Source organism: Astyanax mexicanus, chromosome 9, assembly GCF_023375975.1.
Source record: "Astyanax mexicanus isolate ESR-SI-001 chromosome 9, AstMex3_surface, whole genome shotgun sequence".
Classification (NCBI taxonomy): Eukaryota; Metazoa; Chordata; class Actinopteri; order Characiformes; family Acestrorhamphidae; genus Astyanax; species Astyanax mexicanus.
In genome coordinates this window covers 9064259-9078366 of record NC_064416.1, presented here as the reverse complement: position 1 = coordinate 9078366, position 14108 = coordinate 9064259, and the positions used below count along the sequence as shown (strand labels likewise).

Sequence of the window (14108 nt, the reverse complement as noted above, 5' to 3'; positions counted from 1 at the left end):
TGATAGCACACACACACACACCTACCCCCCACTGTGGAATGCATTAATACATTAGCTGTCCAAAAGTATGTGGACGTCATCTTTTTCCTAAAATCAAGTCGAATAGCTATAAATTTGCCTCAATTTTATGAAGTGACAGCCTCTTCTCTTCTTGGAAGGCTTTACAGTAGATGCTTGAACACTGCTGTGAGCAGTTGATAGCAGTCATCCCAGAGAGTGGGAGCATCAGGTTTGCCATTCCAGCTCATCCCAAAGGTATGGATGGAAAGCTGTCACATATAAATCACTTGCAGCTGAACTCTTTTATGTAAAGCATTTTTTTAATACCTTTGGACATGTAGCACTTGAGCCAGGTTCACTCTGACTTTGATGGATTGCTATTTCAGGGGCGCAGCTACCTGGACAAAAGTTTGCATAGCTTCCAGCAGGCATGCACTATGGGTTGTGCAGTGCTGCTTGTCCCATGTGTGCATAAAAAGCAGGCATGTATGCACATTGGTCACGCGCCTATGACAATTCACCCCCAACATCTAACACTTGATGCACCTGTGTTTTCCGTTGTCAAGATAGCAATATGCCACAAATTTACCTATACACATCTCATTGTAAATCTGTTATGCCCATCGGGCGTAGGTATATTCACAAGCACTCTTGCTATATAAATGACACAGATGCGAGAAAATAGAGTAAATAAATGTTATTGGGGTGTAAGATGGCAATTAGCATCACAACGTACCTAGCGCAGGGTGTAAGACGAGATGTGTAAAGTTTTACCATCATCAATTTTACCATCATCAACACTTCATATAAGGATGGTTTCACTCCTAAATGTCTGGCTCAAAGGCTGAACTGAGGTTCATGTTTTTACCATTAAATTACTTTTATTTCTGTTCATTAATGAGGATTAATCTACAGTTATAGTGGATACAGAAAATGCCAGCGTAATCTGTTGAGCCCAAACTGCTGTGTGAGGTCGTTTGATTTCAGCACAACATCGGTTCATTTTCTTCTTCTATTTTTAATTGTTGGTGTTAATCTGAATCAGCTTCCTGTAATTGTTTCAAAAGTCCCAAAAAAAACAACTTAACACTGCAAACAAACCAAACCACCCCTTTGTTGCAACCCAAAGTCTGGACCAAACAAAGTAAGAGTGTAGGCTCACTGGTGTGTTTGGAGAGTAAATAAAATGGCTGTAAATGTGTTCTTTGAAATCGCTGAATTAAGTCATTAGAAAAGCGTCAGTCTGAACTTGGTGCACATTAAGCACTCGTCAGGAGAGGAGTATTGACCTCAAAATCAGCCCACTTATCACAAAGAGCAGGGCTTCTACTGGATAAAAGGCAGCCAGGGACCCCTTTCTGCGAGGGGAAAAAAATCTATAGATTCCTACTGATGTGTTAGTGATTTCACAGTGCAAAACCCCTAGCAATTGTTTGGGATTCCATAGCAACCACCCAGCACCCCAAAACAACTACCCAGGATACCATAGCAACCAACCAGCACCCTAAAACAACTACCCAGGATACCACAGCAATATTGTGTGAACTGTTTAGTTACATTAAGTCGACCATTTTTATTTCCAGGTCATGGCAAAGTTTTTATTGATTTAGAAACAAATCGTGGCTGTACATTATGGATGTGTGTGTGTCTGTGTTTATATCTGTAGTAAATTCTGCCCCTCTATGTCTGCAGATCTGTTTCGTGAGTTTGGATGCATCTGACCGGAATGACAGCAGCTGCCTCAAGGTGGGTGGAGCATCTGTTACAACATGAATCCACTCACCCATCCATCCATCCATCCATAAATCCACTCACTTTTCCAGTTATTCCTTCACCATCCAAACTTTAACTTCATTCTTTCATCTGTTTGTCGATCCATCTCACTATACAATTATTAATTTATCCATTATTCATCCATCTACTCGTCCATGTTTTTATCCATTTATCATCCATCCACAAATCTACCTCTGTGTCCTTTCAGTCATTCTTCTGTCTATTAATTCATCCATCTGCTCACTCTACTACCTATCCATCTTTACATCTGTTAATTAATCCATACATCTATCCATCTACTAAACTATCCACCCATCCATCCATCCATCCAGGATCAAGGACAGAATAGTATAGAAAGGTAGGTCATCTTAAATAGACATGCTTATACAGTGTTATCTATAAACATGAATGGTGCTAATTGCCTCATAGCTCCAGTGTAAAACTGAAGAATCAAACATTTCCTGAATGATATTGGAGATAAAAATGTAAATTAGAATTTTTACTGAACTATCGCTTTGAGGTTGCAGTTTTCATTAAAGAAGCTTAATGATCAAAAACATCAACAGATCAGACTAAATCAAACTCCTCAGCTTCTTCGTCAAGCATCATTAAATAATTCATTTTCTTTCTTTTTCTGTCTCTAAATTCATTTTTATTTAATTTCAGCTCTTAATATGAAAGTGCCACATGACTGACAGCTTTAATAACCAGTATTACAATAATAATTGAGTTTAATTAAGAGACAGATAAACAGTTCCTGCAGTGGAGTGTTAATAAATGAACTGTTAGTAACTTGGTGTTTGTGCTCTGTAGAAGTTGGCGTCAGTGTCTCCGGATTTGCCTCGACTGGTGGAGTGTGTGGGCATGCGGCCGCTTAAAGAGCAGGAAATCCTGCTGCTGACCGGTCTGGAGTCACCTGACACCTGCCAGCATGACCCGGCCCACACACAGGTCAGTACCACCTGTAAAATTGCATAGCGATAGCCATGCAGGTACTGTTATACCGTTTTATTCTTTAGGCCTAGGTAGATTTCTCTCTCCTAGTTACAGGTGATGTAATGTCATGTAGCTGTCTGTATGTCTGTAGCTTCTGATTGTGTGTCTGTGTGTTATTGTGTGTGTTTGTGTTACAGAGTCAGAGGACTGCTGATGTGTGTATGGTACAGAGTTCAGGGGCACGACACCCTACCCCAAACAACATCATACTTCAGATCAACAAGTTCCTGATTGGTCTACAGTCTGGCCAAGAGAAGCAGCGGCATAACCGATTGGCTGGACAGCGCATCACAGACGATGATACAAACCGCTCAGTTTCTTCCATAGAAGAGGATTTTCTGACCGCTTCTGAGCAGCTTGGGGAGGACAGCGAAGATGACCCATTCAGAAATGGTGAATAACTCGCACCTATCTATTTGTCTTTCTATCTAGCAATTAATTTGTCAACCATCACTGTAATTTACCCTCCAAATTCATAAAGTCTTATTATAGAATACATCCATCAAATCATTCATCTATCGGCTTATCTGTCCATCCACCAGTCTATCCGTCCATTGGTCATCAACACATTCATCTATCGTTTTATTTTCTAATCTGTCAATCCTCCAGTCCATCTATCATCCATCTGTTTATCCTTTATCTATCTCCATTCTCCAATCAATCTTTCCATCTATTCGTCCGTTCATTCACCAATTCATCTGTCCATGCAAGATATGTCCATCTATTCATCTACTTTTCTTCTTGCATCCATCTGTCTTAATCCATCCACTGGTCATTCATCTATCTTTCAAACCATCAAGGTGTCTGTCCAGGCACCTATCCATTAATCCATCCGTCTATACATCCATCTGCCCTCTGTCAATCTCTCAACAATTCATCAGTCCGTCTCTTAAGTTATCTGTCCTTCCATCCATCTCTCATCCACAAATCCAAATGTCCATCCACCATTTTATCTGTCTATCTGTCTCTCCATAAATTTAGTTTGTCCTTCCACCAATCAATCTGTTCATCCATTTTCTGTCTTATCAATTAACCAATCCCGACTGTCCATCTATCCATCCGTCTATATGCTAATCCTTTTGGCCTTTTATCCATATTTCCAAACTCCAATGTATATGTCCATTCCTCAGCCCATTAGTCCATCCATCCATCTTTTTACAGTCTATCTTTACTGAACATAAAATAAAACTTCAGCATTCATCTTTGCGTGTGGCTGGAATCGGCTCTTGCTGATGCAACTTAATGGAAGAAAAGCCATCAGATCTGTGGCTCAGTGCCAGAGCGTTACTCCGGCAGGACCCTGGCTGCTTTAGTGAGCCATCTGACAGAGAGAGGGGAGATTAACATGCTGCAGCTGCAGAGAATGCTGTTCAACTGTAGATGATACGTGCTCCATATGCCTTACAGTGATAACTCACGAATCTGCTCAGAGATCAGAACTAATGAGACTCACAGTGACGCACTGATTAACCCTTACAAGTCATTGCTGCTGTACATTGCACTCTATGGGTAGGGTTAAATCTTCAGTTCTGACTGTTTTCTGTTTCTTTCGATGGTAAATGGTGTAAAAAATAATAATCTACATCAAAAGCAATTAATTTTCTTTATTACTCTTCTAATATTTTATCACCACACTCCATCATCTGAGCTATTGTGTGAACTAAACCTTGGGTTATAAAAGTTGTTCTTTTCTTAAGTTTTGATTTGATTATGTGCCCAAATTTATGGGGAAAAGCTAAGGGGCTACATACTGTGGCTATAGGGTTCAGATAATCATTTTTTTCCCCCAAGCCCAGATTCATTACGATTATCTTTAGACATGTTAGGTCTCACAGGCAGCAAGTGTTGAGGGTTGTCTTACACCCAGCTGAGCTAATTAAGCTGAATATTTACTGCTGATATGATTTCTATTGCTTGTTTGACACTGACAATTCTAGCCATGTGGCCAGTCATGATCATTGCCATTGAGTGTGATTGCTGTTCACTGTGGGTGATAATTTCTTATATGATGTATTCCTGGTTCACACGTGACACTGTGTTTTGAGGAATGTTAAATGTCCTTACAGCTTTGACAATGTGATGTCGCATGCTTTCAGCACCCACTATCAGGCCTTGCTCCGTCTCCCATAATTCATATCCCTTTGACATCATGATAACATTTCATGATTATTTTACATACTTCTATCCCATGACTTGTGGCAGGTGTAAGTACAAGTACAAGTACATTTTGTTGGTATTGAGCATCATTGTGAACGCTGCCACTAAGGCAACAGCACTGGAGCTGAGCATGCTTAGAGGAGAATGCTAATAGCTAATTCTGTTGTATCAGCTAACAGACACCCACTCTGGCTAGCATTGCCAATGCTGGGTGAGGGTGTGGAAAGGTGGACCATCCTACCTACCCATTGAGAGTAAGGACAATTATGTTCTCTGGAACTCCTAGGCACTGACTGATGGCTGCAGCATCAACCAGGGGTAGAACCTGCAACCTCCTGATTGTAAACTGTACCACTTAGAAGCCACTAGAAAATGAATATTTTAACAAAATTGTTGTTTTTTTTAAACAGGGAGCACAACAGACCCTTTATATAAAGTACTTGGTATTTGGAACAATGCAGAATGTATCCAATGTTAGGATAACAAAATGTATATTTCTTTACTTGGCTTAGTTACTCAATGCAGGCTTAGTACTAATAAAGCACACTTTAAAATGGAGCAATTCATTTTAACGTTCATAACACGTTCGAGAGCAATTTCTTTTTTTAAGCGCATGAAGCAACCAGCCATCAGCCCCGGTTTTTATAACGCAACTCTGGTCGAACTTTGCACTTTATATGCTTACATAAGCCTGCTGCTAAAGTCTGCTCAGTGAAAGAGCAGCTCAGGAACAACTCCGGCACTTTCCTCCTGAATGCCGCTCTTCGCTCAGCCTGAATTGACGAGGAAAATGGGCTGAATCAATGGTTAAATAGCAGCTGCCCTGTCCCTCCATGCTCACCGTCAGATTTACAGCCAGCTCTGCAGATAAGAGCACCCAGAGACTCGTCACCTCACCATCCTGCAATAACTCAGACAAGCCTGGAGCTCCTGAACTGATTAGGGTGTGACTTATCAGTGTCTGTCTGTGACAAAACCTCATATCGCCAGACTGCTTCTTGACATTCTTTAAGGAACACTCCAGTTTAAACCAATATAAAAATTTACCCATCACTACACCTGTACTAAACACGCTATCTCCTCCGACAGTCACATCGCAGACATCTATAGAGCTTGCCAAAAGTCATGGGATTGTATTATATACCTTAAGGAACCGCTTGGGAATTTCCACACCTGTATGACTTAAGGTTTTATCTTGTAAGGTTAAACATTGGCCAGCATGCTTATTGCAAAGTGACCTGAATTTTCAGACTTAGAAAAGGTGTGATAGTGGGTGTTGGATTGATGAAAAAAAATTATTTCTAAAGTTCCATGTGTATTGTAATTACCTCATAAAAGGAATTATAACCCACAGAGAACAGTGTAGATAATGGTAATGATTGTGACCGTGGGCGTCTGGCTAGAATTGTCCACGAACAGACAAGCAACTCTGGCAAAAATCACATCAATAGGCTCCACACAGATATTCCACAGGTCAGTTCTTTAGCTTTCATGAGACATGGCAAAAGTCATGGGACATGATACTAGAAGCACCTAAGTAAACAAAATTGTAATTCTTTTAAAGTCAAATGAACACTGGATGTTAATTTACACAGATTTCTCTCTTGAAAACTTTTTTTATTTCGGTGAGTAAATCACCTCTGTTTATTTTACAGTCGTCTTAGATTTCTATTACTTTTTCTAATTGTTAATTTCCAGTAAAGTTTCCCCAGCACTAAGGCTAACCGCAGCACTTAACGCTAGTAAATGCCACCCGACAGTGCTATACTGGGAAACCCTGAGTGTTCTGGTAAGCCAGGGCAATATCAGCTTGCAGTTTATCCCAAGTAGCTTGTTTTAACATGGGTACAGTCTGATATACTCACCTCTGAAGAACTAGCGCTGCGGTTAGCGGCTAATGCTAAAACTGCTCCATCCTCTGTGCTTGAGAAACTTAACTGAATGCTGGAATTCAGCAAAGTGGCTTTGCTGCTCCTTACAAGCTGACTGGGAAAATTCATACATAAAATGCGCCATATTGTAAGGTGCACTGACATTTTTTGTGAAAATAGAATAATTATAATTGCACTGTATATTGTGAAAAATACGGTGGTAGTAGTAGTAGTTAGTCATTTTTACTTGACCTTTAATTTTATCAATATCTGCCTAAAATTAAATGCCTTAAGATCTTATTATTAAAGCAATTTATTAGAGGTTCTGTGAACTGTACATTTTATGGCATTTCTTTTGCATCTCTTGGCATTTCTTTTAACAACAATCACAACAGCAGCAATATTAATAATAAGACCAGAGAGGTTGTGATGACGTGGTATTTATGTAATTGTATAATGAGCTGTGTTGTTTTATTAGACAGTTTTTATGAAGCCCAAGGCCCGTACACTTCCCAAATCAATGACTATCAGTGCGTGCGATGAGATCGGCCTCGGGTAACATATTAAGGCAATGAGACACTCCACACTGCCGCCATGAGGCAAGGCTAATCTATAATTAATCTCTCATATGGAATTAGAGCTAACGCTGTGTGAAGGTTATGCTCTCCTCAAAGCCAATGCAATATTTATAATGAGATTGGGCCAGATAGAGATTTGCATGGGGGGCTGGTTATAGTGGAGGAAGTGAGCGAGAAGGTTGAGGCCGTGCGATATTGATAGCTTACTCATGGGCTATAACCTCCCTCAGTGGACGCAGCAGGAGAGACAGAGTGGTTCAGTAATAACAGTGGACGTATCGCTGATTCTCACCTCACAGCATCTGTCGCTTTTGCTCTCAACCACTTGCTCTCAACCACTCTTGCCTACAGTCACGCTCCCATTCACTCGTTTAGCAGATGCTCTTATCCACTTACAAAATGTACAAATAGTGCAGGGGGGAAAGACTGATGCTACATTTGTTCAAAGAAAACATTTCTTGAATATTTTAAAAGAGAAGGATCAGCGTTATAAAATTCTTGTTTTTAATACTGTGTATTTCAGGACTGGCAGTACATTTCAGGGCAGAAAATCCAATATATCAGCGTGGTGAAGGTTTTCATTTCAGCCAATCAGAAGCTCATGTTTTCAGCTATTTAAAGACTGACCCACTGATTATACAAGGGAAAATTAGGGGTTCAATTCCTCCACTGAGCACCCACACCTCTCTACACCAATAAGAGTGTAATTGACCCAGTGTACACGTGGCATTACATGAGTCCTGGGTGATCTGATCATAATTGGCCAGCACAATGTGCAGGTGTTAAACTGGTATAATGCATCTTGAGAATTCAAACCACATTCTGAGGTGTTCAGAGATGCATTGACTACATTATTATTCTAGTGTGAAACACCCAACAGTAAAGCACCGCCTACATTAACTGTGTCACATACGTAATAACCTCAAGACCACACCATCTATTCTCTACATGAGTGAGCCAACCATTCTATAAGAACAAGCAAAACTCGTGGCTTGTGCGCAAGTGAAAGTAGGTGCCTCATCTGGATTTGAACTGAGGACTCAGTCCAAAGAAAAATTAAAGACTGTTGCTGTAACTGGTCCCACTTTCACCTGAAATGGTGTGAAAGATCAAAAGCACTCACAGGAGAAACATTAAAATGCCGGGTGTGAACGACTATGTGTTCTTACAATCATTTGCTACCTGATCACCCAGGATAGATGTTAATTCCTGGTGTGAACCAGACTATTGATGGGCTATAAATAAGTGGGATGAATTCAATCAAAGCCTAAGGATCAGTGTTTCTGTTTTGTTTAAGAGTATTGTGCTTTTTAAAAAGTTCCCTGTTACCTTTCAGCTTGGTTCTGCCTGAGTGAAGCAAGCATTTTTAACATGGCATTTTATGAGCTGCGTTCTGCTGCATTGTTTTTCTCATCTAAGTTCTATGTTCAAGCATTTGAATATTCATAAATCTTCTTCACCCTCCCTCTCTTCTCTTTCTCTGTCTCTCTTTCTGTAGATGCAGATGGTGGTGTTTCTACAGAGGCTGTAGGTTTGCTGAGGTCAGGAAATGTTCAAATAAAAAGTATGATGGACAGGGAGGACAGCGAAGACTCAGATACCCTCTGTTCCTCCTCTAAGTCACATAAACTCTCTAGAGCATGTTCTGCACCAATCAGAGGCAGCAGTGCTGCCAAACACATCAGCCGTCGCACCAAGGAGTCGGCTGGGCATTATGCCACTAACCTCGCCGAGTCCGTACTGCAGGACGCATTTATCCACCTCTCCCAGGACGAGCCGTCTTTTGTCCCAGAAGCTGCAGTTAGCATCTCCAGTTCTCCGCACAAAGCAACTTGTGTGAGCCGTCATATGGACGAGCCAGCAAGGGCGAGGACTCGATCTTTTGAACTGCCAAAAATTGTGATTGTGCAAAGTCCTGATAACTGCGATGAAGCAGCTGAGTGGCCTGGGATGCAGCCCGAACATCAGGGAGTGAACAAGAGCACAGTGGAGCCAGTAGCCCAATCACACACTCATCACTCACATGGCTCCCCAAAACGACACTCAGCTAAGCCAGTGGAAGTAGCGCTGGCATGTGCTGCCAGCGTCATTGGCACAATCAGCACCCCACAGGTCACAGAGAGGCTCACACTTGAATCAGGAGAAGAGGACGAAGTTGATGAAGAAGAAGAAAGTGAGACTGAACAAGCCGACTATTCATTTTCTTCTGCTGTCTGTGGCATGGCACAGGTGGCCGGAGCTGTAGCAGTGGTGGATCTAGCAGAAGATTCGGGTGATAACGAAGACTCAGGTGAATTGTTCTCTGCATCTATGGGGCTCCTTTCTGCAGCCCAGGCCTCTACAGCAATTCCACTGCACTGCAGTGTAGCAGAAGGTACTTGTGTGGAAACCTTCAGGGCCAATGTGGCTGAGGTCCTCCTCAGAGAGGCTTCTGCAGTGTTGACCCACAAACAGAGCTACACCAGCATAGCAAACTTTCTGGAGACCACACACAACAAGATTGTAGATGGCATCACACGCCCAAGAAGGTCATACCAGGAACACCTGGAAGCAGATGACTTTACCCAGGAGGTGGTGGACAGTGTGTTTAAATATGCCCTGGAGAAAGCTGGGAAAAGGAAAGATCTTGAAGAGAAGGATGTCCTCAGCATGCAGCATTTTCTCATGGAGAGTGTGAACAGTTTGCTCTTTGATGTCCTTTGTGTCACATCGAGGAAAATCAGTGACATTTCAAAGTGTAATCCCGGGTCAGCTGACAGAAGAGGGAGTGAAGCCTGCTCAAAAGAATACGAGGCTGCAACCAAGCCTGAAAAAGAGGCATTAAGCCAATTACAGTGTTTGAATTCAGTTGAGTCCAGTCACCCTGATAATCCCAGTAAGATGCAGAGCTGTTCTCTTCCACCAAAGAGAGAAAGAGAGCAGAGGAGCAATCAGGAAGAGAGAGAGAGTGAATTAAACTTGAATGGGAAGGAGCCCTACAGGCTTGCTCAGAGCAGAATAAACACTGCCACGGTTAGAGAACCGGCTGGCTTGCAGAGCCAGCTGGGTAAATGTGATTGGAGCTATGACTCCAGGCTTCCATCGACTGAGAGCTCTCCTTTGCACAGCACTCGAGGCAAAGCTGGGAGAGAGGGAGAAATCAGGCAGCAGTCCTACTCTTCTTCTACAGGAGCACTTTCAGTACCTAGGATGGAGCAAGGCGAGTGCAAGACTCCAGTCACATGCTTTGCTGAGGACTTGGCGACAACTGTGGTGTCCATGGCCACTGAGCTGGCAGCTATATGCCTTGAGAATTCGAGTGGCAAACAACCCTGGTTCTGTGCCCTCAAGGGTGCATCTGAGGGACCAGAAGGGCTCCTTCTACCCTGTCGGACAGCTGCGGCTCTCCGTAGAAAAGAAACCCAGAATGGTGCTGCAGTTGCCAAGAAGCACCGGCCGCCTCGGCTCAGTGAGATCAAGCGCAAAACAGAAGAGCAGCCTGAGCTCATGGAACGGTTGGTCAACAGAGTGGTTGATGAGACGGTCAGTGTGGATGACCCAACATCCTCTGATCCTTTTGCCCTTTTTGCTTCAGAGGTTACAGCCCGGATCATGAACTGTCCTGAGCTAAATGTGGTGGACACATCAAAGCAAGGCCAGCCATCCCGCAGCCGGCTGCAATGTGAGAGGTGGAGCAGTCGCGGAAAAGCTTCTAGCTATGAAAGCATCCCAGAGGAGGATGCAGATCCTTCCGGTGCACCAAACACTCTTGGGCTAGGCAACAGGCTGGGTCACAACCTGAGCCGTGGAAGCTCGATCTCCAAGCAGTCCAGCTGTGAGAGCATCACCGACGAGTTCTCTCGGTTCATGGTGAACCAGATGGAGACTGAAGGCCGTGAGTTTGACCTCCTTCTGGACTACTACGCTGGGAAGAATGCCAGCAGCATCCTGGCAGCAGCTGTTCAGCAGGCTGCAAGCAGAAAGAACGGTCACCTCAATGTCCGGACAACGACTTGCCTGTCAAAGCAATCCAGCACAGAGAGCATTACTGAGGAGTTTTACCGCTTTATGCTCAAAGATATGGACAAGGAGAACAAAGACTATGGCATCTCTAAGACCAAAGAGTGGAGCAAAAGCCTACTAACACCGACCCCTAGATCGCCCTTTTGCATCCGCCAGTCATCTGTTCCGGACAGAAGATCGTCTGACTCCAGGCTGACCGTAAACTCGCCCATTAAGGCAAACTCATTTGATGGATTTGCCCGAAATGTTCACGCTGATTTTCTTAACACCTACCCATCCAACTCTGTTTCATCCACCAGCCTGTGCAAGTCTGACTCTTGCTTGTATCAGCGTGGTCAGACAGACCACATCACAGACATGCTCATCCACGAAACATGGTCAAGCTCAATCGAGTCTCTGATGCGTAAAAACAAGATCATAACAGAGCCTTCGGAGGACAGCATGGAGCTGGACTCCACTGATTCCCAGCCTCACGTTCAGCTCTTCGCCAACAGACTAGCCGCCGATATTGTAGAGAGCGGAAAGTCGTTATTAGGAGGTCCACAAGAGGGGGGAACTTCTTGTCATCTGAAGCGTGCTACAGTTGGAGAGAGGCGGCAGGGTTTCAGGCAGTCTCGGCCTGGAAGTGGTCATAGCCGGGCAAGTACAGAACAGCAGGACAGTGGTGAAGGTCCCCACGGGTTTACGTGTGGGGGACCAACAAGACTAGCCCAGAGGGAAGTTCCTCTAATCCATATTGAGCCGGATCAAAGGGATGAAGCTCGTGAAAGCACAGAGGGGGAACGTGGCTATGGCAGGGAATCACACAGCCAGGTCCAACCTCAGAGCAGCAGGGAAAAAGAAGGGGCAAACTGGAAAAGGTACAGTTAAAAGAAACTGCATGTATACACTTTTACACCACTTGAGGGTCAAATTTACATTCATGATTTGAAGCAGAGCAGATGAGCTTGTGGCAGAGCTTTGAAATTGTTCAGCCCTGAACGCTATAGTAAGATCACTGTTCTGCAGAGTGGCTTTGATCTGCCTTGAGAGAGAGCAAAATTGTGCAAAATTACGTTGTCAACTGTTTTCTTTAATACAAAAGATTGTTCCGTTATGCCTGCAGACAAAATAGATTCTTAGTAGAGAAAAAAAAAAATTCACTTCAGTATATGAGCTTTCCTAACATAAATGCTGTGCAAATAGATTTAAGTAGATTTAAGTAGAAGTACATTTACATGTTGCATATTTGTCTTTTCCCTGACAGATATTTGTGTTTTAGCTGTGTATTTAAAAGACTTCCCCAAAGTTAAGCAGAGTTGGCCAGTGACGCCATGCGGTTGGTTATGCCATGTACTTTCTCCCCCAGCAGTGACAGCAGGACCCCAACAGTGCCCTCTACAGTTGCGGAGGGGGAGTGCCGCTCTCTCAGCACTAGCAGTGAGGAAAGTGGCTCAGGCAGTTGGGCTCAGGTGGCCCCTGAAGAAGACCCCCAAGAGGAGACCACCAGTAGCTTTATTCAGCTAAGCGAGGGGTCAGTCCTCCAGTATCCCATCATGCCTTACCAGCCATTCCAAGGCTGCTCCATTTAGTTCCTCCATTAAAGCTACATATGCTAAATGCTAATGCTGCCCGTGGCTCCAGCTGCTCCATAACTAAAGCTGCTTTGCTCACCATCCAGTCAGTTTAGGATGTTATGCTTGAGTAAAAGCCATAGATTTACAGAATTGCGCACAACTTTTTCTAGTTGCTAAAACAGAATTAAAGCTTATACTCTTTATATTTTTCAGAATCATTGCTCTCTAGCCTGTGGTGTTTAGCAGATAAAGTGGCCCAGATCCAAATTTCACACCAAATTCAAATGTTTTTTTTAGTGACCTGTATGCGTCATTTGTCTGAACAGTTCACACTTGTAAACTGACATGCAGTTTCATTTGATTTCACTTGTGCTTCAAGTGAAGTTTCGGTTTCATCTTTGCCAGTTTTACAGAGCTATCAAGGATGTCCAAGGGCAGACAACTGGGCTCATCAGTTTTTATATTTCTTAAAACGTAGAGTGATTGCGATATATGCCTTTAATTTTGTTTAAACAGAGATATCTGTCTGTTACCTTCCTGCTACTTTCCATGCGTTCTCCTCAGTGAATGTTAAGCTGACTGACTTAAAGTCATACATTCTGATTTTGCTGTTCAGACTGCATCACATTCCTGTGTTTTGAATTTGAATTAGATTTTACCACCACAAATGAAACTGGTCCAAACTGGAATTAAACATTTCAGATCTATTGTGTTTTTGCTGTTTAGATAAAACCTCTGTGTCACATACGATAAAACAGATTAGATTTGGGCCACTTTTACCTGCTGGGAGAACACAGTCTAATAATATTAATAATACAGTTTCTGAGAAATTCAATAAATAGGAGGTGAATGGGTTCAAACTGCTTTTAGTTGTATTAGTATTTTGAGTTTATCAGTGATGTGAATTATATTCGTCTGCAGCTGTCTGAAGTAACTAATAGTTTGAAGTTACTTTAGTTAAACTTGTTATATGAAAGAGATGGTTAGACTATCCCAGGCAGTGTCCATTGCTGCAGTTTGCTCTGGCCTTTTCCCAATGCAGCACAGGACATACTCCTATAAAAAGCTTACAGTGCTAAACTGTGGAATGCACAAATGGGGATTCAAAAATCAAGTGGATTTTATAGATAAATGGTCCAAGTTTGAGGGGGGTGCCTAGTCTTTTGTATCAGGAC

The 14108-nt window shown here is 42.8% G+C and overlaps 1 protein-coding gene across 9 annotated transcripts in view; it reads left to right on the top strand.

Moving 5' to 3' along the window:
* LOC103046465 (SPHK1 interactor, AKAP domain containing) overlaps positions 1-14108 on the top strand; it is a 152969-nt gene that overhangs the window by 121556 nt on the left and 17305 nt on the right. For 7 of the 9 annotated variants that reach the window (XM_022679453.2, XM_049483237.1, XM_022679451.2 and 4 more), the window contains 5 exons: positions 1693-1746; positions 2587-2724; positions 2907-3162; positions 8874-12237; positions 12726-12890. In XM_022679453.2, coding sequence (XP_022535174.2) covers positions 1693-1746; positions 2587-2724; positions 2907-3162; positions 8874-12237; positions 12726-12890 — 3977 coding nt within the window. The remainder of the gene's footprint in view (positions 1-1692; positions 1747-2586; positions 2725-2906; positions 3163-8873; positions 12238-12725; positions 12891-14108) is intronic. The other 2 variants (XM_049483239.1, XM_049483238.1) reach the window with 1 other exon arrangement.